At 53.3% G+C, this 24,516-nt stretch overlaps 1 protein-coding gene across 7 annotated transcripts; it reads right to left on the reverse strand.

Annotated features, from left to right (window-relative positions):
* Window positions 1-59: 59 nt before the first annotated feature.
* On the reverse strand, window positions 60-19,040 carry CBLC (Cbl proto-oncogene C). 7 transcript variants are annotated; one of them, XR_010939354.1, is made up of 12 exons: window positions 18,644-19,037; window positions 15,924-16,070; window positions 15,398-15,554; window positions 15,037-15,158; window positions 13,793-13,930; window positions 11,022-11,109; window positions 10,198-10,329; window positions 8,625-8,762; window positions 8,256-8,336; window positions 5,553-5,668; window positions 5,366-5,431; window positions 60-1,613 (listed from the first exon to the last, which is right to left on the reverse strand). XR_010939354.1 is itself a non-coding variant. In XM_067721075.1 (11 exons), exons 1-11 carry the CDS (start codon window positions 18,991-18,993, stop codon window positions 5,422-5,424), a joined length of 1,446 nt encoding a protein of 481 aa, XP_067577176.1. In that variant the 5' UTR covers window positions 18,994-19,037; the 3' UTR covers window positions 5,183-5,421. The 7 variants fall into 7 exon arrangements, 5 of the variants coding, with proteins under 5 accessions (XP_067577176.1, XP_067577175.1, XP_067577177.1 ...); XR_010939353.1 differs by lacking the exon at window positions 60-1,613 and adding an exon at window positions 5,183-5,260; XM_067721075.1 differs by lacking the exon at window positions 60-1,613 and having other exon boundaries at window positions 5,183-5,431; window positions 15,924-16,037.
* Between the last annotated feature and the right edge of the window lie 5,476 nt (window positions 19,041-24,516).

A 24,516-nucleotide genomic window follows, 5' to 3' on the forward strand; every position in this document is an offset into this window, starting at 1 on the left:
GCCCCCCCCTCGTCCCTCCCAAACCCGGGCGCGGGGCCAGGACCTCCCACTGCCCGGAGACGACCTCCCAGCGCTCAGCCGGGAGCGGGGCTCCCTCCGCCCCCAGCCCGCGGGGTGTCAGGCTCAGGTTGCCCAGCGCCCGCGGCGGGTGCCCTGACCGACCCGTCCAGCCGGTGTCCCGAGCGGGGACCTCAATGGACAACCGCGGACCCTCTCTCTCCCCCTCAATCTGACCGGGGGACTCGTTCTCACCATGGCCGGTGGCCTGGACTCGCCTCATCGTTTTAAAACAGCTGGTCCCGGTCCAACGAGTGGCCTGCACTGGCCTCCCCAGTCCAACCAGCAATCCCCAGCCTGACCAGAGGCCTAGAACGGCTTCTCCCAGTATGCCCCGTGAAGCCTCCCCAGTGGCCAGTGCGCCAGGCTGCTTTCCTGTCTGACCAGTGGCCTGGAACCCACCAGTTCAATCTCTTGTAACGAATGGTCTTCAAATCCCAGGTCTGCCCAGGCCTCTGTGATAGATACTGGGGCCGTGGGGTGCACTTTCCTCCGCTCTCCTCCGTAGGGCCCTCCCTCTCTTCCCCCCATCCAGGGAATCCCAGGAATGCCACCCCCCCTTCCTCTCTCTTCCCTTCACTCCCTCCCAACTTTGGGGGGAGGGGAAGAGAATCCGGCTGGCAGTAGCAGGTGAGTGGGGGAGGGGAGGAGGCCAGGGCACCTGAGGGAAGGGATGAGCCCCTGCCATGGGTCAGAAGGAAGGGTCACAGGTCAGACTTGGGATCACAGATCAGACTGTGCACAGCTCCTCACAAACCAGGCCTGACTGGGACAAAGTCCCTAGATGCTGGCTGGGGGATGGGGGTGAGATTTCACTGGTTACCTGGGAGAAGCTAGCCCTCAACACTGGTCAGAATAGGGGGCAGCTGGTCATGCTGGGAGAGGTTCCCCGGGCCTCTGATCAGCTGGGGGTGGGGTGGTCACCGGTCAGACACCAGGGAAGTCTTAGGTTACAGGTCAGCCTCTGAGTTATTGGTTAGGCTGGTCACGGCTACCTTGTCCATACAGGAGAGCAATTGTTATATTGGGAGAGGTGACCTTTTAGTATTAGCCGCACCGTCCCCTCCTCCAGGAAGCCCTCTCTGCTCCCCTAGGCTGAGTCAGGCGCCTCCTCTGGGCTCCCCCACCCCAGCCCTGCACACTCTGGGTCATCTCTGTCTGGGGACAAGTCTGTCTCCCCCACTGGACCGGGAGCCGGTTAGGGGAGGGCCAGGGCTGTTTCGGTCACTGTTGTGTCCCCAACACCGCCCTGCAAAGGCCAGACTCGGAGCAGGCACTCAGGGAAGGCTTGCAAGGCTCAAACGCAGAAGCACACAGGCTCATGTGCAAACCCCACCCGCACTAGATCATCGCAGGACGCACGTGGAAACAACTCGCGCGTAGACAAAAGTGCTCCCTGGGACAAGCTTACGCACAGTGACCCCAGGCACCCACTCCCCTGTTGCTCTGGCCCTGGCTCATGTACCTACTGCTTAGGACGCTAGGCGCCCTCTCATCAGCACCCTGCCTTCCACCTTCCTCAAGAGTCCGAGCAGCTGAGATTCTAGGTGAGGATTCTACGGAGTGTGGACGAAGGAGGGAAGTCATAAATACCAGCACGGTTCCTCACAGACTTGCAGAAACTGGTACTGAAATATCATCTGCCTTTGTCCCCTACAATTTATTTCCACAAAACAGCCGGAGGGATCCCATTAAAATGCGAGTGAGCTGCTGTCGCTCTTCTGCTCAGCACCCTTCCACGGCTCCTGTCACTCTGAGTAAACGCTGAAGTCCTCTCCGTGGCGCACAGGGTCCTAGATCTGGTCCTCTACTTCCGTGACCCCGTCTGCCCCTCTCTTCCCCCTCGCTAGCTCTGTTCCTGCCACAGTGGTCTCTTTGCTTCCATGCTGTTCTTCCAACGCCAGGTGTGTTCCAGCCTCAGGGCCTTTGCACTTGCTCTTTCCTCTCCTGGGACATTCTTTCCTGCCATAGCTCCCTCCCTGACTTGCTTCAAATCTCTACTCTATCACCTTATCACAAAGCTTCCCTTGACCATCCTATCTCATTTAGCAACTCCTGCTATCCCAGCCCTTTCTCTCACTACATTTTTCCTTTGTAGCACTTATCACCACCACATATTTATTTTTTGTTGTCTTGCACAGAAGCTCCAAGAGAACAGGAACTTTTTTTGGTTCCCCACTATATCTCCAGTGCCTAGAACAGTGCTCGGCATGAGAAGAAGCTGAGAAAGTATTTGTGGAATCAATGAATTTTCCAATTCCATCCATGCTGTCCCATGTGTAGATACTTACACATTTTAATTTGGAGGGGCAATGTCTATTCCCCAATGATTCCAGACTTGCACTGGAAAATGTAACTACTGAAAGTTTGTGTTGATAAAAATATACATATCTTGTTCCCAGGAAGGTTCTGGGTCCCAGAAAGTTTCCGGGTTTGTTAAAGCATCAAAAATATGAAATGAAGGAATTCTCTGGTGGTCCAGTGGTTAGGACTCCGAGGTTTCACTGCTGAGGGCCCAGGTTCAATCCTTGGTTGGGGAACTAAGATCCCACAAGCCATGCAGCGTTGTCAAAAAAAAGAAAGAAAGAAAGAAAGAAAGGATAGTGATGATTCGCGGGTTCGAGCCCTGGTCCAGGAAGATCCCACATGCCGCAGAGCAACTAAGCCCGTGCGCCACAACTACCGAGCTTGTGCTCTAGAGCCCGCGAGCCACAACTACTGAAGCCCGCGAGCCTAGAGCCCGTGCTCCGCAACAAAGAGAAGCCACCACAGTGAGAAGCCCACGCACTGCAACGAAGAGTGGCCCCCGCTCACCGCAACTAGAGAAAGCCCGCGTGCAGAACGAGGAGCCAACTCAGCCAAAAATTTAAAAAAATTTAAAAAAAAGAGAACTTTTGGGGGAAGAGAATGTAAGTGTAGAGCAAAGGATACATACTGATGTTGAGTGTTCAAAGGGGTGGATGGTCATGGGCTTTTTGGAGGGAGGGTTGACTAGCATGTGCATCCCCTTCCCACATTGAAAAGAATCCCTGCCATCCGAAAGCCTGTTACCCTCTGTTGAAACCAGTAAGGACAAATGTTTCTTTCCTCCGTTTGCCTCCGTTGTAGCTCAGGTGACCTAAGTTTGGCGAATCCCGCTATTACTTTGGAATCATGTGCTAGCAATGCCAAATAAACAAAGCCTGGCTAATCTATTACTGCTGTGGCAGCTGGGGCAGACTCTACTTTCCAAAGATGGCTGTGACAATAGCTCTCATCCCACACGCTCTTTTTTTTTTTTTAATTAATTAATTATTTTTAGTTTTGGCCGTGTTGGGTCTTTGTTGCTGCGCGCGGGCTTTTCTCTAGCTGCGGGGAGCGGGCTTCTCACTGCTGTGGCTTCTCTTTGTCGCGGAGCACGGGCTCTAGGCACGCGGGCTTCAGTAGTTGTGGCACGCAGGCTCAGTAGCTGTGGCTCGCGGGCTCTAGAGCTCAGGCTCAGTAGTTGTGGTGCACGGGCTTAGTGGCTCCGCGGCATGTGGGATCTTCCCGGACCAGGGCTCGAACCCGTGTCCCCTGCATTGGCAGGCGGATTCCCAACCTCTGCGCCACCAGGGACGCCCCCCACACACTTGTGTCCAACCTGATCTTGACACTCTTTCCACTGAGAGATGGGGGTCTGCGTCCCCTCCTCTTAAATCTGTGCAGTTTTGTGACTCGCATGTAACCATTAGAATGCGGCACGAAGCGACGCTCCATGACTTCCAAGGTTGGGTAGAAAAAGCCACGTGGCGTCTGCCTGCTTCACTGGAATACTTTCTGTGAAGGCTTCAGCCACCATATAAGCAGTCTGACTACCTGAGGCAGCCATGCTGTGGGGAAGTGCAAACTAGCGAGCATGGAGAGAGGTCTGAGACTGCTAAGGGATGCCTGTCCAGCCCCCAGCTGCCCCGCTGCCAGCGCCGCTTGATCGCACCCTGAGCCAGACCTCCCCCCAAATCCTGAGCCCTTCCCCCAGTCCTGGCCCATTGCAACCATGATTACTGTTGTTCACCAATGAGTTTCAGTGTGATTTGTTCCACGTTAACAGCTAGCAGACACAGCCTGTTTCTGGGGCAGCAGAGGCAGAGAGATGACCAAGGTCCAGTGGTCACTGGGGCACCAGCGTATCCTCATCAGACGGGTTCTGTGGTGTGATCGTGGCTGGGCTCTGGGTGGAGGCCAGCTGTTCGTCGTGTTCTTGATCACTTTCCAATCCTGGCTCTCTAATCACTCCTGGGAATCTGAGCGATCCCGAGTCCTCTCAATCAATTCCCTCCCTGCCCCAGAGGTTTCTGTTGCTTGGAACTAAATCCATGACGCATGCGTCCATGCTCTGTTTACACTGAAATACCTTTTTCTCATCTTTTCAGACTCAGCTTAGACGTTCCCTCCTCCTGGAAGCCCTCCCTGACCTCCCAGGCTGGGTCAGCCGTCTGCTCCAGGCTCCTGCAGCCCCCTGGGCTGCCCTCGTCCCAGCTTTGCCCACTCTGTGTCACCACGGCCTGGAGACAGTTCTGTCTCCCCCACCAGACTGTGAGCCCCAGGAGGGCAGCGATTACTGTCACATGCCCAGCATTGCCCGGCCTGGGACTGGGCACTGGGCAGGGGCTCAGGGGATGCCAGATTGTTTAAACTTAGGCAGAGAGATGCTTGGGTCCCTTCGGGAGACACTTCCACTGCTCCTCTGGAAGAAGTTTCCCAAGAGGCATGGAGGAAAGAGAGAGGGATGAGGATGGATTGTGGGAAGACTGGGTGTATAAATAACTCTCAAGGAAATGTGGGGTCTTTTTGCCTTGGATAACTGGGTTTGGGTCCAGGAATTTTTTTTTCCATGCTGGGGAAAGGGAGTTGAATGTCTGATTCTCTGAGAACTTGGGACTCTGGACTCCTAAGCCCTGAGGGCAGGACTCCTGGGTCTGAGAGGGGAGGGGTCTGGGAGTCTAGACTCCTGGATCCGGAGGAGCTGGGTCTCCCACTCTCAGCTCTTGGAACCCCAGACACTAGGGTTAAGCATGTGGGGCTCAGACCCCAGGGACTGCCGTTCCCGACACCAAGCTGCCCCCTGGTGGCCCCTACGCTCCTTCTCCACAAACCAGAGGACAGACCCGGCTTGGCAGTTTATTTCCGCTTCCCAAACCCCTTCCAGCCCCTGGGACTCCCTTTCGCAGCACATCTGGGTGCCCTGTGAGGTGGAAAGAGCGGTGGGTTAGGTAGTATCACATCCAGGTTGGGTGGGGCAGGCAGGGCCAGGCTGAGGGAGGGAACCTGGACGATGCGGGGCCCTCACCTGGCATCCAGGCCTTCGTGGGTCCCTCAGGGGCAGATGGAGGGGAGACTTTCCCTTTAGGAGTTTCTGCAATAGGGAGAATTTAAGGGGGGATGTCAATTTCCTAGGACCAGTGTTTCCCTTCCTCCCCCACCTCCTCCTCCCTCAGACCCAGGAGTCCTGGACCCCAGCCGCCCTCTCCACTTACCCTCTGGTGCCCTCCCTGGCCTGGGGGCTGGAGGTGATTTCCAATGAGGCTGAGGCCTCAGTCCAAAATCTTGGCAAGGTTAGAGGGGCTCGAAGTCTGGGGAGCGCCAGAGGCGCCTGGAGGGGAGGAGATTAAGAAATTTCGCAGATGAGCTGCAGCTGTCAGGCCTAGACAGGGATAACCCAGTGATGGCGGGGATGGGGGGTGGGGGGGGTGGGCAGTATGGCAGGGTCTTGCCCTAGTCCATGCTGTTTTTTCCCCCCTAACACCTCTGGCTTGCTTAGAACAAACTTTTGTTTGTCTATCCATCCATTCATCCATCCATCCATCCATCCACCCATTCGTCCACCCATCTGACCAACCATTCGACCATCCATCCATCCATCTACCCATCCATTCCCCCTTCTATCCCCCCATCCATCCATCTGTCCGTCTGTCCATCCATCCATCCACCCATTCATTCATTCATTCATTCATTCCTCCCACAAATTTCCCAGTGTGTCCGGCACTGTTCTGGGCTCTGAAGAGTCAGCCAGGAACCAGATAGACTAAAGTCTCTGTCCTCATGCAGCCAACAGTCTACTAAGCAAGAGGCTTAACGTGAGTCATCAGTGCACGAACAAGGAAATATCCCAGAGTGTTAGGTGTCCTTCAGAGAACTGAAATAGTGGAGGGGGAGAGTGGGGGCTGATCAGACATGAGGGTGGCTGGGGAAGGCCTCCTGGAGGAGGGGAAAATTGAACAGAAGCCTCAGTGCAAGAAGGATGTGGGCAGAAGCGCTGCAGTGGGTGGTGGGCTTGCTGGCTTGTTAGAAGAACAGCAGGGGGTCCATTGTTGCTGGAAAGGAGTTGAAGGGGTGGTAGGAGGTCAGAGAGGTGGGGAGGGGGTCAGATCCCCAGGCCTTATGGGCTGATGGAGAGGATGTTGGCTTTAATTCTTGGAGTCCTGGGGTCTTGGGGGCTTCTAAGAGGTGAGGGAGGGGATCTGATTCAGGTTACAAATGCCCAATCTTGCCGATTTCATCACAACTCCCGGGGCCCATGCCACGCTTGTCCTTATTCTCCACATGGAGACACTGAGGATGGGAGAGGTCCCCCGTGGCCACAGCGAGGTGCCTGGGTCCCTTTGAATGACGGTGTCAACCCCTAGAGGGGGATTTCTCTGCTGGAGAACGGCACTGTGAGGGAGCATGTCTAGCTGGGGGGTTCATCCAGTGATGAATGGACGAATCCCCTCATGGCAGGGACTGGCATCACGCCCATTTCACAGACGAGGAAATTAAGGATGAATTCTGGAGTCTGGAGCCAGGGGCCTGGGTTCCAGTCCTGCCTGCCTCTCTCGCCTTTGAGCCGGGTGACCTTCAGATCTTGGAGCCTCGGTGTACCCCTCTGTATAATAGGGATCATAATAGCATCTACCTTACCAGGTTGTCGTGGCAACTAAAGATAGCAGGAGTTACACACGCGTGTTAGCTATTCTCATTATGACAGTCACCTTGCTGGGAAGTAGCACACCCGAGGCTCTCTTCTGCCTCATTTTGAAAAATGACGGAAGAGGAGTTGACTGGAATTTGAATCAGGCCGGGTTTGGGAAAGAGGAAAAGGTCTGCCAGGCGGAGGGCACAGCCTCGGCATAGGTGTGACCCTCTGGCCAGAGATGCCTGTCATCCTCTGTCCCCCTTCATTGTCCTCAGAGGCTGAGTGCCTCTGAATGTTTCCATTTGTTTTTGGCTGCAGGTTGCGATCTGTTTTTAGCTTCCCTGGCTGGTGTCACCGCCCCTGCCCCCCTTCCCAGCTGGCTCTCTTGTTTGCTGTGGTCGAATAATGTTCCCAGACTTCCTGAGCTGTTTGTTTGAAGACTGCCCAGTATTGATTGGATCTGGTGTGTACTCAGCCTGAGATGTTAACAGAGACCTCTCTCTACCTCCCCGCCCCCTGCACCGCAGGAAGCCAGGGGCTCGGAAGCCAGGGGGGTGGGGGGAAGGAAAAAAAGCAAGGCCAGGGCTCACTTAGAAAATAAGCAGATGATTTGGGGGGTTTTTAAGGTTTCTCCTCTTTCAGGCTGTGTGTTTGGGCAGGTGCAGTCACCTCTCTGAGCTTTTTTCTTCTGGAAAATGAGGAGAGGAACATTTTTGACTTCACAGGGTTGTTGGGAAGACTCATCCCATTGATTCATTCAACACCTATTTATTGAGCACCTACTATGTGTCGGGCACGATTCATATAACAGAGAATAAGGCAAAGTCCTAACCTTCAGGAAGGTGACAACCTGCTAACGGTGACAGAAAACAATAGACCATACACTCTGCCAGCCAGTGCAAAGGACTGAGAGAATGCAGCTGGGCAGGGGCTTGGAGGGACAGGGGCGCTGTTTTCAATAGGGTGGTCAGTGAAGGCCTCCCTGAGAGGATGAGATGAGAAAGTGAGCCTGCGGAAAAGAGATACAGGCGGAGAGAACAGCTCGTGCAAAGGCCCTGGGGTAGGGCACACCTGGGATGCTGGAAGGAGAGCCAGAAAGCCACCGAGGGGGGATGAATAAGGGAGAGAAGAGAAGAAGCCATAGAGGTGTGGATGCCAGATGCCACCTCGTAAATGGGTGCAGAGAGCAAGTGCCTGGCCCGTACCCCTGAGCACCTGGTCAGACTGAGGACCCCAGGGATGAATGGGACCCAAGTTGCCCACCTCAGACCAGTGCCTGACTCACCACCTTCAACTGGTATTTGCTTCTCGGACTCGCTGGGGGCAGATCCAGCCGAGGGGGCAGGGGAGGAGGTGAGGGGGTCACCTAAGGGAGACAGAGGGTGGCGAGGGGGTTATGAGCTACCATTTTCTTCGCACCTACATGTCCCCCTGCCTGGAGGCCCACCATTCAGGCACTTTCTAGGCTTTGGAGGTGGAATGGAGAATGAGACAAAGTTCTACCCTCAAGAGGGTTATACTAGAGAAAGCCATAGCCCCAGACCCTAAGGGATGCAAAAGTCCATGCCCCTGGGACCCCCGAATCCTGCCACCAGCCCCCTCCTCCCTCAGACCCTGGGGATTCCAGCTCCAGCTCCCGCCTGGCCCTACCTACCTGCTGCAGCTCCCCTCCGTTGTCATTGCTGTCCTCTGAGTCCTCAGCAGTGGCGCTGGCTTTGAGCTCATGGATAATCACAGCCGCTTGGCCCTTGATCTTGCAGCGGCAGAAGGGGCAGGTCTGGCTGTCTGAGTGCTGGGGGAGTGGGGAGGGAAAGGATCAGGGTCTCCCTGTTCCCCACCAGGTCCCCTGGGACTACAGGGGCCTTTATCCCCAACAGAGTGATGTGGGGAGGACAGACAGAGGGAGGGAGGTGGAGACAGAGAGGAGGAATTATGAAGAGAGAAAAATGGAGAGACATGCAGGGCAGAAAGGAGGGGCTGGACCAGAGCCCGAGAGAGCCGCGGTGCTGTGTAGGTCTCAGCCGCACGGTAGTGATGCTATGGGCTAGGAATGCCTGAGACACTCAGCTGGGCCATATGTATTCACTGTGGGGAGTCCCACAGACACCCCCCTGCCGCCACCACTGGGGCCAGTGTTATGGCTGGGCTAGCCCTTTGGTTCTTTTTTTATGTGGTACGCGGGCCTCTCACTGTTGTGGCCTCTCCCGTTGTGGAGCACAGGCTCCGGACGCACAGGCTCAGCGGCCGTGGCTCACGGGCCCAGCCGCTCCACGGCGTGTGGGATCCTCCCGGACCGGGGCACGAACCCGTGTCCCCTGCATCGGCAGGCGGACTCTCAACCACTGCGCCACCAGGGAAGCCCGCCCTTCAGTTTTTACTATGACTGCAGGGCGCATCTCAGTATCAACCATCAGGGGACTTTGAAGAACAAGATTTATTACTCACAGGTCCTGGAGGGTACGGGAGGTTGCAGGTAGAGGGAAGGGAGGGAGGCGGACCTGGAGCTCTGCTTTTATTAGGGGCCAAATGGGGTGCCTAGGGTTTCTGGGGTTCATTATTTGTTGGCAAATTTAAAGCAGAAGAGCAAGAATCAGGGTATGGGAAGAGAGAAGCAGGACCACTCCAATGCTCCGTTACTTAGGGCTTTCCGGAGGGAAACTTCAAGAGTCGGGGTGGCTAGTTCCTTATCTAGTTGTTTTGTTAGTCTCTGTGTCAGGGAGATGGATGTCTTTGTTATGATAAGCTCCGCAATCAGAAGCTTAAGGTCTAACACTTACATCACAATGGAAAACTTAGTATCGGGCACCCATACTCCATAGGGGTTCCCTTTACCCAGAGGCCTGGATCCTCCCTTGGGAGGTCACTACCACCAGCCCCCTTCCCCTGAGAAGGCAGCTAAGGCTCAGAGAGGTTAAGCCACTGGCCCCAGATCACCCAGAGAGGGAATGCTACGGGCTAGGAATGCCTTGGCCATATTTACTGTGGTCAGTCCCACAGACACGCCCCTCCCACACCAGGGCCCATGTAGCATCTTCCACTAATAATGTAACTGGAGAAGGAGAAGCAGAGGTGACAGATGCAGGGTGAGACAGAGGCATAAATGGAGCAAGTTTTCCTCTCCCTGGGCCTCAGTTTCCGCATGTGATCGACGAGGCGTGTGGGCGATAGGGGCTTTCACTATAGGGAGGTGGGGACCGGACGGGAAGGCAGGGCAGGGTCGGACCCACCTGCCAGGTAGCCAGGCAGCGGCTACAGAGCAGGTGCCCGCACGGCTCCACCTTCACGTCCTTGTTGCTCTCGGCACAGATCTTGCAGAGCTCAAACGTGGAGTCCATGGCCCAGTACAGCTGCAGCTGCTCCTGGCAGGCGAGATGGGGATGACGACGACTGAGTGGTGATATCAGCCATGGAGATGCAAGTCGGGCCCCAGGAAATAAGTCCCAAACCTCTGCACCGGCCCTGAAGCCTCCCCTAAGTTCAAGGCCGTGTGTCCCAATGCCTCCTACGTGTGCTTTTGTTATGGGACTTATTCTCTGGGGGTGGTCTACGCTCAGGGCTGCCAGATTCAGCCAATAAACATACAGGATGCCCTGTTAAACTTGATTTTCAGATAAACAATGAATACATTTTGAGGTCTAAGTGTGTCCCGAATATTGCACGGGATATGCTCATACTCAAAATTTTGTTTGTCACGTCTCCTCTCACCCATGGGATGGCTGGAAGACTAAAAGCTGACACAGGGGCTGCCTCTAGTGAGTGCGCAAAGTGCATTAGCTGCTCTGATGATCTCAGCGGTATCATTTCCTGGTTTTATTCCCATGAAAAGCCCCGGGGAAGAGGCAGGGGGAGCTGTGTTTTCCAGAGGAGGAACAGACAGGCTCAGAGAGGCCAAGTGATGTACCCCAGCTCACGCGGCCTCCAAGCCAGTACAAAACCCCAAGCCCTCTGGGAGTCCAGGGCCTGACTCATGGGAGGGGATCCCTGAGCCATGGTGCAGTGGATGGAGGCGGTGGGCGGTGAGCCGGGGAGGGAGGCCGGGCTTGCGCCTCACCTCCGACACGTGGACACGCTGATGGGGTTTCATCTGGCAGAGTTCGGTCAGGTCCGGGTTGTGGTTCTTCCCATCTGGGTAGAGGTAGCTGGGGGAAGGGAAGAGGGGGTACCGAGGGGCCCTCCAGCACCCCTCACCCCGCCCTGGAACATCTGCCCCCAATACATAGCTGGCCTGGGGATATTTTCCCTCCCTTCTCCTGAAATTGGGATTTTCTAGGGCAAGCTGTGTCCTCTCAGGCCCCCAGGGTAGGGCTGTGTCCCCTCAGACTCCTCAGGAAGGGCTGTGTCCCCTCAGACCCCCATAGAAGGACAGACTAAGTGACTCCAGCTCTGGAAACTCCAGATGCATGAGAACCAGGAAACATCAAACCTCAGGCCCAGGCCTCCCAGAACTTTACCCGTCCTACAGTCTTCAGGTCCCAGCGTAATAGCATCTTAGTCACAGATTGCGGGAGTGACCAGATCCTAGAGTCTTCGGCCCACAGGGCTGGAAGGACCCCCCTAGTCCGTCTACACTATTCTCACTTCACAGAGGGTGACCGGGGCTCAGCGTGGGACAGGCAACACCCGAGGCCACAGGGTGAGGCCTGGAGGGATGCAGAACCAGGGTTGTGGGCCAGGTCTGAGAGCCTGGCTCCAGGTCAGCCCACAAGAAGGCTCTGCACACCCTGGGTCTCCCGTCCAGGTCATAACTGCAGCCCCAGATCAACTCGGGGCCGCAGGTTCCCCAAGGCCGGTGGCTCTGCCTGGCCAGCCAGGTAGAGCAGTGCAGGCACCCCGGCCTGGGCCCTGGTGCGGCTTCCCACAAACACACCGTGTGACCTGAGCTGGGCAACTCTACCTCTCTGGCTTCAGTTTTCTCTTCTGTGAAATGGACATAATTGTGCCTAAGGCAAAGATGGGTGGTGAGGATTAAGTAAGACAGTGCTCAGAAACAAGCAGGACTTGCCCCCACACATAAGTACCCAGTGAGAGGGGAACTGCTAGGATCAATGTGAGACCCAGAAAACTGCCTTGCTGTGTGGTAGAAAGAGCTTGGGGTCGCCTGCCCCCCCTCTCTTGATTTTCCCGTCTCTAAAATTGTGTGTGTGTGTGTGTGTGTGTATACATAGGGTAGGGGGGTTAAACCAGATGGATGGTATTCACACTTATTTTAACTCTGGGAATCCTCCACCGAAATCTGACCTGGAACTTGGTACTTTATTCGTCAGGCACGAGTTCTGAGCCTGGCTGCCTGGCTTCAAATCCCAGTTCATTAGCTCAGAAGCTAATGTGTGACCTGGACAAGTGTCTCTGTCTCTCCGTGCCACAGTGTCCTCAGTTATCAGATAGAGATGATAGTATATGTGTGGGTATGTGTATACATAGATATACGTGTACACACACACACACACACACACACACACACACACACACACACACAATGGATGTTCATTACTCGCAGACTCTGTAATTTGCAGGCTTGCCTACTTGCTAAAATGTATACGGAACCTCAAAATCAATACTCCCTGCGGCATTTTCACAGTCATTCATGACCAGGCCCGCTCCCAGCTGAGGATGAACAAAGCAGCATTTGGCCTTTTCCTTTCAGTTCTCATACTGTAAACGTGTCCTTTTTACAGTCTATTTGGTGCCCCATTTTCCGCGTTTTAATGCTTTTTCTCGGTGACTTGGCTGGCTTAAAGGCCCCCCCAAGCAGAGTGCTGAAGTGCTGTCTCATGTCCTAAGCACAGGAAGGCCGTGATGTACATTATGGAGAAAATACGTGTGGGAGATGAGCTTTGTTCAGGTGAGTTACTGTGCTGCGGGCCGTGAGTTCAATGTGAACGTATCGATGATATATCAATGTATTAAATTAGGTGTCTTTAAACAGAAATACACATAGAGGTTATTATGTAGTGACTGGTTGACAAAAATGTGACCAGAATCTTGCAGGAACCTACAGCTTCATTTCCCCCAGGAGCAACGGCTCAGGATTCACTAATTCAGTGTTGGCTGCGATTTTGTAGAACAGAACTACCACAAATAATGAGAAATAATGAGAATCAACTGCATATCTATCTGTCTGTCCGTCCGTCCGTCCGTCCATCCATCTACCTAGCTACCTAACTACCTACCTATCTAATGTATGTATCCATCCATTCTTTCTTTCTCTCTCTCTCTCTCTACCTACCTACCTATCTATTTATCTATCTGTCTATCATCATCCGTGTATCTATCCACCATCTGTCTCATAGTGTATCATATAGATACGACCGCTAGCTAAGGAGTCTCTGGTTAAATGTCCAGGGTGAGACTTGGGAACCTCACCTACCAATCTTTCCCCTCCCATCCTACCCAAGGCAGATTCCGAAAGAGGGGCCCTGGGGCAGCCAAGATTACAGATCGAAAACCCCAGTCTAGCTTTTTGCCCAGTTCTCCTTCTGCTCTAACAGTCTAAATTCTAGACTAGAATATGGATATCTAGAAACAAAAGCCCTTGAGTGCAAGTCCAAGGAAGGGGACCACTGGGGTTGTGCTCAACTCCCACACACTCCTCAGAGAGCTGCTGCTAGCCCAACAGGGCAGCTTTGTGGGAACTAGAAAAGGTGCCCTTTCCTCTGGACCCTTGTCTGCCACCTGCTGGCACACTGTAGTACTGCAAGTTTATGTTGTCTACTCCGTGAACCCTGTGCCCTCAAGCGTGGCGATCTTGGGCAGCGCTCTACATGCATGACCTTTCCAAGTGCATTCTGTTGACACCTTCCGCCTGCTAGGATGGTGACTCACAAGCCTTCCTTTTGTCCTTCCAGGAGTGCCTGGAACAGAGGTTTGTTGACAGGGATGGTCTGCAGGATGTTGCCATCTGAGCTCACGAATCCGATGGCCCACTGCCCCGGGCGAGTGCAGCTGGGCCGGAAGACGTAGCTGGAGGAAGAGGTAGGAAGGGATGGGGTGAGGGAGTGGTCACTGCTGTCCTTTCTAGAACTCGCCGGCCCTTCACCCTGTCGGGGATCCAGGTCTCTAAGTCCTTGCTCCCTTATAAACTTCTAGGCAGTGAGGTGCTAGATAGATCCTTGGCTGCCACTATAGCGAATGTCTGCTGTGTTCACCTGCTTGGCTCCTCCTCCACCTTCACTGGGGTTTAGACAAAGCTGATTCTGGCTTGGCCAACCAGTCCTTTTCAGGACCCCGGCCAGAGTGATGGGAGTCAGCCTTGAGACTTTTGCTGGAAGTATTAGGAGTAAGGCACTCCATTTCTATAGGGTTGATAAGCTGGTAGGGTGTAAAGCTGGGGCTTCTAGAAACCATTTGCCACCATGAGGAAAGACTGTGGTTGAGAATGAGGCTAGCAAAGAGGAAAGCAGGGGGAGAACAGGAACTGATTTCTGACAATAGCACTTGAGCACCTGGATCCAGCTGTGCCTGAAACCCAAACCTGGTCTTTTCAATTATGGGCATTAATTCATTTCTTTTTCTTTCCCTTTACACCAGTTTGAAGTACAACTGGAAGAGTGCTAATATATACCATCTTGGGGGTCCTGCACCTCAGCCCTGCGAATCTGACATCCGAGTCCCTTAACTTCCAGGGAGCTCAGTCCCTCAATGTTTAGCCCTCTAGAGGGATCCCACAGCTCAGAACTCCTGGCCTGAAATACTTTAAGGACTCAGGTGTCTGGTTTCCCAGAAGGTGGGAGGTCATATTTAAAATATTTAACAGATGGTACTGCATGGGCTCTAACCTATCAGAAACAAATCTTATCCTGGGGCGGGGTCTTCAGGCCCCCTTGCCAGACCAGGTATTGTCCCTTTAGCTGCTGGATCGTGGGCAGGTCTAGGTGGTCCTGGGAGAATCTAGGTTGTAGGGGACACTCAGCATCCTACCTCTGAGTTCTCGACTCTCTGGGGTCCCATGTACTGCGGCCCTTCGGTTCTTACTTTCTGCAGGATGTCTAGGCCATCCAGACACCCCAGCCTAGGACCCAGACCCCTGCACCCTCGGCAGCCTTCTCCTCGAGTCCTGGCCCTTTTACCTGCCTGGCTTGTCTCTGTAGGTCTGCAGACGTGCTCGGACCTCATCGTAAGTGAGGAAGGCCATGTAGCCTGGGTGGTTGACGGCCAGGAGTTGCCAGTTCTTGAGGAGTGTTGGCCATGGCTAAGGTGGGGCAGTGCTTGGGTCAGGGAGTGTCTGCTGAGGAAGCAGCCCACACCCCTAGTGCCTACCAGAGTCCAAGAACCCAGACACCTCCCTCACTCCCAAAGATACTCCCTCAGGAATATATTTGACACAGAAGATTCCAGACCCTTCCTTCTCCAGAACCCAGGAATCCGGCCCCCAGCCCCTCCTCCCCCAGGACCCAAGCGTCTGGGCTTCAGGCACTGGCCTTGCCTGACCTGGAAGAGCCTGGTGAAGATGTCAAACTCGAACATGGACACATGGCCGCTGCAGGTGAGGTCAATAGTGGAGCGCAAGGCCAGGGTGGTGCAGCCAGGCTCCACGGGGTGGCAGAGGCACAGAAGCAGCTCAAACTCAGCCCAGGGCAGCACACACCTAGGTGTAAGGGCGTGGGGGGAGGGGGCTGTAGGCAGAGCCTCTGGGAGGCTAGAATGGGAGCACTTCTGGGAAGGAGGCAACGAGGGGCCTGGGGCCTGGGTCTGAGGGGGGAGGGGCCAGGGGCCTGGATCCTGGGTCTGAGGGGGGAGGGGGCGGGGGCCTGGATCCTGGGTCTGAGGGGGGAGGGGCCAGGGGCCTGGATCCTAGGTCTGAGGGGGGAGGGGCCGGGGGCCTGGATCCTGGGTCTGAGGGGAGAGGGGCCGGGGGCCTGGGCTCCTGAGTCTGAGGGAGGAGGGGCAGTGGGCCTGGACACCTGGGTCCGTGGGCGGGGGCAGGATGGGGTCCCAGGGGCGGGTGCTCACTCACCGGGCTCCGCAATGGTCTCTCCAGAAAGTGTGGGCCGGGACCTTGGTGAGCTGGTACGTGTGTCCACAGTATTTGCCCCCAGGGAAGAGTGCGCCCAGCTCCGCGCACATGTGGCTGAAGATGAGGGTCAGCTTGGCCAGCTGTCGCCTGCGAGGTTGGGCTCTGAGGACCTGGACTTGACCTTGGGGCCCCCACTGACACCTCCACCCTCTGGCCAGAACACCCACAGGGGTGAGGCCCCCAGAATCTGTCTAGGGTGTCAGTGCAGGATAAAAGTAGATTCCAAGACCGCCTGTTGCAGTGCTGATGCCTCCCCACTCAGAACCTCAGTGTCCCCGTCTGTGAAGGAAAGGGAGGTACCACCTAATATCCAAGGCATCCTCCGGCAAATAAATCCCAGCCTCTGCCTGAAGCCTTGCCTAGCTGGACGTGGGGACCACTAGGGCTGGGGCCATTGAGGGCGGCCTGAGTTCGGAGACTCCCTGTTGTTTTTAGCAGCACTGGGTGGTGGACCCCTGTGCTTCCTCCTGCTGGCTGCCTCCCTGAGGGGCCGTTCAGGACGTGGCGAGCAGTAGAGGGGAGCTCTGACACTTAGTTGTGTGATTTTTGGCACGTTCCTTTTTCCCTCCCCTGCTAAGCCTCAGTTTCCTCAACTGTGAAATGGGCATAAATACTGGGTAAGTACAGCCTCTGCTTCACAGGGGGAGCGATGAGGATTCTTACCCATCTTACGAGCACCTAAAATGCCAAGCACAACCTAGTATACAGTCGGCACTCAGGGCATGTAAATTACTATTACTGTTCTTATTATTTTATATTAATAACCTCCAGGTCTGTAGGATTCCTGATGCCTTTTTTTTTTTGGCTGCATCGGGTCTTGGTTGTGGCACACGGGATCTTCATTGCAGCACGCAGGCTTCTCTCTAGCTGTGGCGCGCGAGCTCCAGAGCACGTGGGCTTAGTTGCAACATGGCATGTGGGATTCCTAGTCCCCCGACCAGGGATCAAACCCGTGTCCCCTGCATTGGAAGGTGGATTCTTAACCACTGTACCACCAGGGAAGTACCCCTGATGCCTTTTATAGGACCACCCTTGACAGTTTCTAAGCACCCTCCCTTCCCAGAGTCTGTAATATAGTCACTATTCACATGTGACTGGTCCAAGTTGAAATGTACTCTAAATGTGAAATACACACTACATTTCAGAAACTTAGCGCAAAAGGAAAAAAAAAAAAAAGAATGTGAACGATCTCATTAATCATCACCTTATAGTGATCATAAGTTGAGATATATTGGATATAGTGAGTTAAAGAAAATGTTACTAAAATTTATTTCACCTGTCTAAAAAAACTCTTTGTAATATGTCTACTAGAAAATGAAAAACTACATATGTGGCTTGTATTAGATTTTAGTGGAAAGTCCTGGTCTAGAATCTCCGTCAAAGAGTTGCCAGGACCCTCAACTCTAGAAAATCCACTGAGATACTCACTGAGCCCCTGAGCTTCCTAGTTTCTAGAACCTACTGCATCTAGAACAGTGGTTCTCAGTGGAGTTATACCATCATTCTAAGGAGCTTCTAGAAATTTACTTGAGGCTGGATTGTGGGGACAATCCCCTCCAGTTAGATGTACCCACACCCCACTCAATCTTCCAATGTCCCATCAGACATCTGTGAAGGTGGAAAATCCGTTTCTAATGATCTGAGCTTAGAACCCAGTTCAGTTTCACATAAGCATTTTTTTATGGCCACGCCCCGCAGCTTGTGGGATCTTAGTTCTCAGACCAGGGATTGAACCTGCCCTCTTGGCAGTGAAAGCATGGAGTCCTAACCACTGGACCGCCAGGGTATTCCCTACATAAGCATTTTTTGCACTTTGCAAATTGATTTTGAATTTTCCAGAAATTCACTAGCCTATGTATCCAGGGAAGTCTGTTTAATTCAGCAACAGTGATTTTTCCCTCCAAGGGCAAGTGTCTGACTCGTCAATTCTACCTTCCAGAATAATTGTAACTACGCCTTGGCACTTTCATTTGAAATATAGATAATTTTATTATGAAGAACATTCCTTTTATCTCCTCCTTATAATACATTTTGGGCATTAGAGTGGGTTTTTTTTAAAGAATTATGAATAGGTAGGTTATTTACCCTATGTATTTCATTTCAGGACGGATTTAAAGAAACACTACAAAATATGTGCTCCAAAAAAGGGGCGTGGGGGCCTGTTGGGATTGAGAACCGCTGTTCCAAACCTTGTTCTGGGCTCTAGGCCTCAAACCTCTGCCCCTGTCACTCAGCAGCCCTTTCCCCAGAATTCAGCAGTGGAGCGGCCAACCTGCAGACAGGCACCAGGTCCTGAGCTAGCTCTTCCTCAGGAACTAAAGAGGCTCTGGGAGTCCCCCAGGCGGGGGCGGTGACGGGGGCTTAAAGAGTACTTTGTCTAGCGATCCTCACGCAGGAAGCTCCCTGGGGTCTCCACATTCCAGGATGTGTGTCTAAATCCTCTGGGAGAGCAGCCCGCTTCTTAGCCAAGAAAGAGGGGGAAATGCGGAGCTCGGTGCCCGGGTGCCCCAGGAAGGAAAAGCCTGGGTGGCCCCGTTTTCCATGTTCCTTCAGGGAGAAGGGCTTGGGACCGGGACCCCTGGGTCCGAGGGAGGAGGGAGCTGGGAGCATGACCTGGGACCCACTCGCGAGCTCACCTTTGTCCTGGCGCAAGGGCTCACCTGAGTCTGGAGCCCTCCCGGAAGAGCTCGTCGTTGGTAGTCTTCCGGCCCCGGGGTGGCAGCAGTGCCGCCACCTGCCTGCTCTTGGCCTCCAGGTTAGCGAGATAGACCACGAGAAAGTCCTTCGCACCACCGGGACCCTCGGGGCCGTCTCCGCCGCCCGCCCGCCGGGCGTGCGCCACCTCGCGCAGCAGCTGCGCGGTGCGGGGCAGCAGGTCCCGCAGCGAGGGGGGACTCGAGGCGAGCCGGGGGTCCCCGCATTGCTCTTCCAGGCGCTGCAGCAGCCTCACCGCCCGACCGAACGCTTTGGATTCTCTCCACTGCCGTCCCCGCGGGGCCGCCGCAGCCATGAGTCCCTCCGATGCCGGAGGAGGTGAGCGAGTGGCTGGGAGAGGCGCGGCCCCGCCCAGCCCGAGGTGGGGGCGGGACGAGGCGGGCCAGGTGAGGGCGGGCCCTGGAGAACCCGGGAGGGGACTGCAGGTACCTGTGTGTCCAAAGGGGGCGGGGGCTGGGGACTCTGGCAACTGGGTTCCTTAGAGATGGGGTTCAAACGTCTGATCCCCAAAGAAAAGCCGGATGGGGTGGCTTTGGTCCGTGGCGATAGGACTTCCTGAATGGGTGGGAATCGCAGGTAGATGCCTGGGCCCCTTCTGGGAAGGGCTGAGGACTGGGTCCCAAGATAGCAGTGGAGGAGGGGTTGGGGGAAACCTAGGACTTTTGTTGGGGGCGAAAGTGGGGCTGGGAATTTAGCTACCCAGACCCTGAAGGGGATGGGGTTGGAACGTGGCTTTCCTGGGTCGTGGCTCAAAGTTTGGGTCATGGGTCGTGGCATGGGATTAAAGGTCAGAGAGCTGAACTTTCTAGGAGGAAATGTTAGGGAAATATTGTGATCCCTCTGTCCCTGAGAAGGAACACAGCGTGCCCAGACCCGTGGGTCCCCTAAGAGCAGGAGTTGGGAGAAGGGTGTCTGAGGGAGCAGGAATTTGGTGACATAATTCCTGGGTCCCCACAGCAGGGGCCTGCGAAAAATCGGGCTGGAGTTGAGACACCCAGATTTCCAAAGGAGGTGGGGGCTTCTGGGTCCTCAGGGGATGAGGCGGGAAGATGGGGTTCATGAATGCTGAGGCCCAGGCGCGGCTGCTCAGCGCAGGGCTGGAGAGACGTGGTTCTCTCCCCAACCCGCGCCACCTGTAGCATCTCCCCAGCCAGGGCTGTGCGTTGGGCGGCCACGGCGCGGGGGGCGTTGTGGGCCGGACCGTCCCTCCGCCCCCAAGGCATCCAGGCCACGCCCCTGGGCGTCCTGGCCACGCCCCGGCCAGGAGACTGGCCAAGTTCTGATTACAAATATGCACGTACCTAGAGAATTTCCAATCAGAGAATAATAGTAATAGCTAACATTTATTAAACATTCACTCTCTGTCGGTCCTTGCGCGTCAGGCTTTACATTTTCTCACTGAATTCTCAAAAACTCTTTGAGGTAGCAGGGGGAGAGGGATGAGAGATGAGGCTCCCATTGCACCCCACCCTCCTCCTCAGCCCCCATCCCCCATCTCTCAGAACCCGAGAATCCTTAACTTGTGGAATCTTCGAATTTACGTCTCAGACTAAGCGAAGACCCGGGCTTTGCCGTCGGGATGGAGGGGTCTGCCTCCCAGCTCCTTGCCTTCCTGCATCCTCTGAGCCTCAGTTTCCACCTCCGCGAAACAGGATGAAAACCCACTGGCCTGGCAAAAATTCAAAGTTTTGATGATACCAAGTGTTGACCAGGAGCTGATGGAAGTGTAAACGGACAAATTAGGTCGGAGAATAACTTGACAGGATCCGTCAAAGCCTTGGCAGGGCAAGGCCATTGCCAGCTACCTCCTTCAGAGCCCTGGCTTGTAAACGCTTTTGCTCACACTGGGACGTTATACACCTGAAACAAACAAGTTTCACAGGGCAATCCTTACCCCGACTCTGTGCATGCGCTCTCGTATCTTCTATTCAATTTAATTGAATTTCATCAAAGGGAAAATTGTGTTTGCAACCCACGAAATTGATTTCACAACCCACTAATGGATCTTGTCGGGCAGGTTGTAAAATACTGCCCTAAGAAACTCCAAGAGACGTGTTCAGGGATGTTAATTGCAGCCTTGTCGGAAATGGAGAAAACTGGAAACAGGGCAAGTGTCCATCATCAGAAGCAATGAATGCATTGTGGTATCCGTTCACAAAGGACTCCCACAGAGCAGTTCAAGTGAATGAACTGGACACACATTCCAACAACCTGACTCGTAAAAACGTAATGATGAGTGTACTGTGTTGAACAGTACCCCTCCCCCATTTGTGTCCACTGGAACCTATGAATGTGACCTTACTTGGAAATAGTTTTTAAAAAATTTTTTTTTAAATTAATTTATCTTATTCATTTATTTTTGGCTGTGTTGGGTCTTCGTTGCTGTGAGCAGGCTTTCTCTAGGTGTGGCAAGCGGAGCTACTCTTCCTTGAAGTGCGTAGGCTTTTCACTGCTGTGGCTTCTCTTGTTGCGGAGCACCGGCTTCTCATTGTGGTGGCTTTTGTTTGTTGCGGAGCACCGGCTCTAGGCGCGCGGGCTTCAGTAGTTGTGGCACGCGGGCTCAGCAGTTGTGGCTCGGGAGCTCTAGAGCGCAGGCTCAGTAGCTGTGGCGTACGGGATTTGTTGCTCCGCAGCATGTGGGATCTTCCCCGACCAGGGCTCGAACCCGTGTCCCCTACGTTGGCAGGAGGATTCTTAACAACTGCGCCACCAGGGAAGCCCAGAAATAGCGTTTTTGTAGGTGTAACCGAGTTAAGATGAGGTCATACTGAATTAGGGTGGTCCCTAAATCCAATACGACTGGAAATTTGGACACAGACACAGGTACACCCACAGGGAGAAAGCCATGGGACGACAGAGGCAGAGATTGGAGTGATGCATGTATAAGCCAAGGATTGCTGGGAAACACCAGAAGCTAGGAAGCGGCAAGGAAGTACCCTCCCCTAGAGCCTTCAGAGAGAGCAGAGCCCTGCCAGCACATTGGTTTGGGGCTCCTAGTCCCCAGAATTTTGAAAGAATAAATTTGTTGTTGTTGTTGTTTTGGCGGTACGCGGGCCTTTCACTGCTGTGGTCTCTCCCGCTGCAGAGCACAGGCTCCGGACGCACAGGCTCAGCGGCCATGGCTCACGGGACCAGCCGCTCCGCGGCATGTGGGATCTTCCTGGTCCTGGGCACAAACCTGTGTCCCCTGCATCGGTAGCCGGACTCCCAACCACTGCCCCACCAGAGAAGCCCAAATTTGTTGTTTTAAGCCGCTGAGTTTGTGGTCCTTTGTTACAGCAGCAACAGGAAATTAATACAATAAGTTAAAAAAAAAAAAAAAAAAAGCAAGTGCAGAAGGATTAGTACAACACAATGTTGTTTATACCAGGTAAGGAAACCTGCAAAGGGAATTCCCTAGCGGTCCAGGGGTTAGGACTCCATGCGCTCACTGCCGAGGACCCAGGTTCAATCCCTGGTCAGGGAACTAAGCTCCCACAAGCTGCACAGCATGGCCAAAAAATAAAGAAAAGAAAAGAAAACCTGCAAAACCAATGCTCTATATTATTGGGGGATGCATCGTATGTGATAATAGTATGAAACCATGAGTGGTAATGTTGAGCATTAAATGCAGGACATGTCGAAGGAAAAAGATGGACTCTGAGGATACAATGGGACTACGATATCGTTAACGCTTTAATTAAAAAAACTGTGCCAAATACGGCAAACTGGTTAAGAGTTCATATAGTTGCAAAGTGGATACAAAAGCAGTGGATGAGGGCTTCCCTGGAGGCGCAGTGGTTAAGAATCCGCCTGCCAATGCAGGGGACATGGGTTCGAGCCCTGGTCCGGGAAGATCCCACATGCCGCGGAGCAACTAAGCCCGTGCGCCACAACTACTGAGCCTGCGCTCCAGAGCCCATGCTCTGCAAGAAGAGAAGCCACCGCAATGAGAAGCCCGCGCACCGCAAAGAAGAGTAGCCCGCGCTCGCTGCAACTAGAGAAAGCCCGCCCGCAGCAAAGAAGACCCAACACAGCCAAAAATAAGTAAATAAAATAAAGAAATTTATTTTAAAAAATCAGTGGATGATAAGAAAAGATACTGAAAAACATTATCAGGGAAATGAAAATCCAAACCACAAGGACATCCCACTTCACACCTGCCAGGAAGGCTATAATCAAAAGGACAGACAATAATAAGTATTGGAGAGGCTGTGGAGAAACTGGAACTCTCAGACAGTGCTGGTGGGGATGTAAAATGGTGCAGCTGCTTTGGAAAACGGTTTGGTAGTTCCTCAAAATGTTAAACATAGAGTCATTGTATGATCCTGGAATTCCATGCCTATGTATATATATCACAGAGAACTAAAAACATATATCCACACAAAGATTTGTGGAAACCACTTAAATGCCCGTCAAATGACAATGGATAAATGGGTAAATTAAACGCAGTATTCCCATATAATGGAATATTATTTGGCCATTAAAAGGAGTGAAATATTGATACAGGCTACAACGTGGATGAACCTCAAAAGCTTTATGCTAAAGTAAAAGATGCCAGTCACAAAAGACCACATATTGTACGACTCAATTTATATAAAATGTCCAGAATAGGCAAACCTATAGAGACAGGAAGAATATTAGGGATTGCCTAGGGCTGAAGGAAGGGGGTTAGGGGGAAATAGGGAGTGACTACTAACGGGCAGGGGGTTTCTTTTGGGGATGAAGAAATGTTTTAAAATTGATTGTGGTGATGATTTCACAACTCTCTGAATTCACCAAAACCACTGAATTGTACACTTTAAATAGTTGAATTGTAGGCTATATACATTATATTTAATAAAACTGTTTATACAAAGTGGAGGCCGGACCCCAGGGTAGCCACAAGAGGGCGCACTAAGCACAGATTTACCTCCTCCCTTGGGAACTGAGTTTCTCAGGCCCTGCCCGCAGACCCTGGGCACACCTTTGAGAATCTGGCCACGCCCCAAGGTTCTGACCACACCCCAGGATATGGCCTGTCCTTCATCCAGGCCACGCCTCTGAAACTTTGCCCACACCCCCAAGACCCTGGCCACACCCCGAGACCTTAACACACCCTAAAGCCTGTGTCATACCCCAAAGCAGAGCCTGAGGCAGCAAATTCACACTCCCAACTCCGCAAGCTCTGAGCACAGATGCATGCACAGACTTAAATCCTCTTAGAAACACAGAGCCTTAAAACAATGACTTGCAATTTGCAAGCGTTCTTTTCTTTTTTGAAAACATTTTAAACTTATAGAAAAGTTGCAAGAATAGGACAAAGGTTTCTTGTATACCCTTTACCCAGCCTCATCAATCGTTAACAATTTGTCAATTTGCTTTATTATTTGCTCTCCCCCTCCCTCGAACCATTTGAGTTAAGTTTCAGACATTTTACCTCTTTGCTCCTAAACACTCCGATGTGTATCTCCACGTGCAAGAACATTCTCTTACACAGTCACAGTACGGTTATCAGAAGCAGGACTGTTAACAGTGATACAATACTAGCATGTAACACTGCAGCCTATATTCAAATCACCAGTTGTCCCCAAATTATCCTCATAGCAAACCATTTTTTCCAGTCCAGGATCCAATCTGAGATCATGTGTTGCATTTAGGTTTTTTTTTTTTTTGGTAGTTTATTTATTTTTGGCTACGTTGGGTCTTCATTGCTGAGCGCGGGCTTCTCTTTGTGGTAGCTTCTCTTGTTGCAGAGCACGGGCTCTAGGCGCGTGGGCTTCAGCAGTTGTGGCTCTCGGGCTCTAGAGCGCAGGCTCAGTAGTTGTGGCGCACGGGCTTAGTTGCTCCGTGGCATGTG

This window comes from Pseudorca crassidens, chromosome 20 (genome assembly GCF_039906515.1).
Source record: "Pseudorca crassidens isolate mPseCra1 chromosome 20, mPseCra1.hap1, whole genome shotgun sequence".
Lineage (NCBI taxonomy): Eukaryota > Metazoa > Chordata > Mammalia > Artiodactyla > Delphinidae > Pseudorca > Pseudorca crassidens.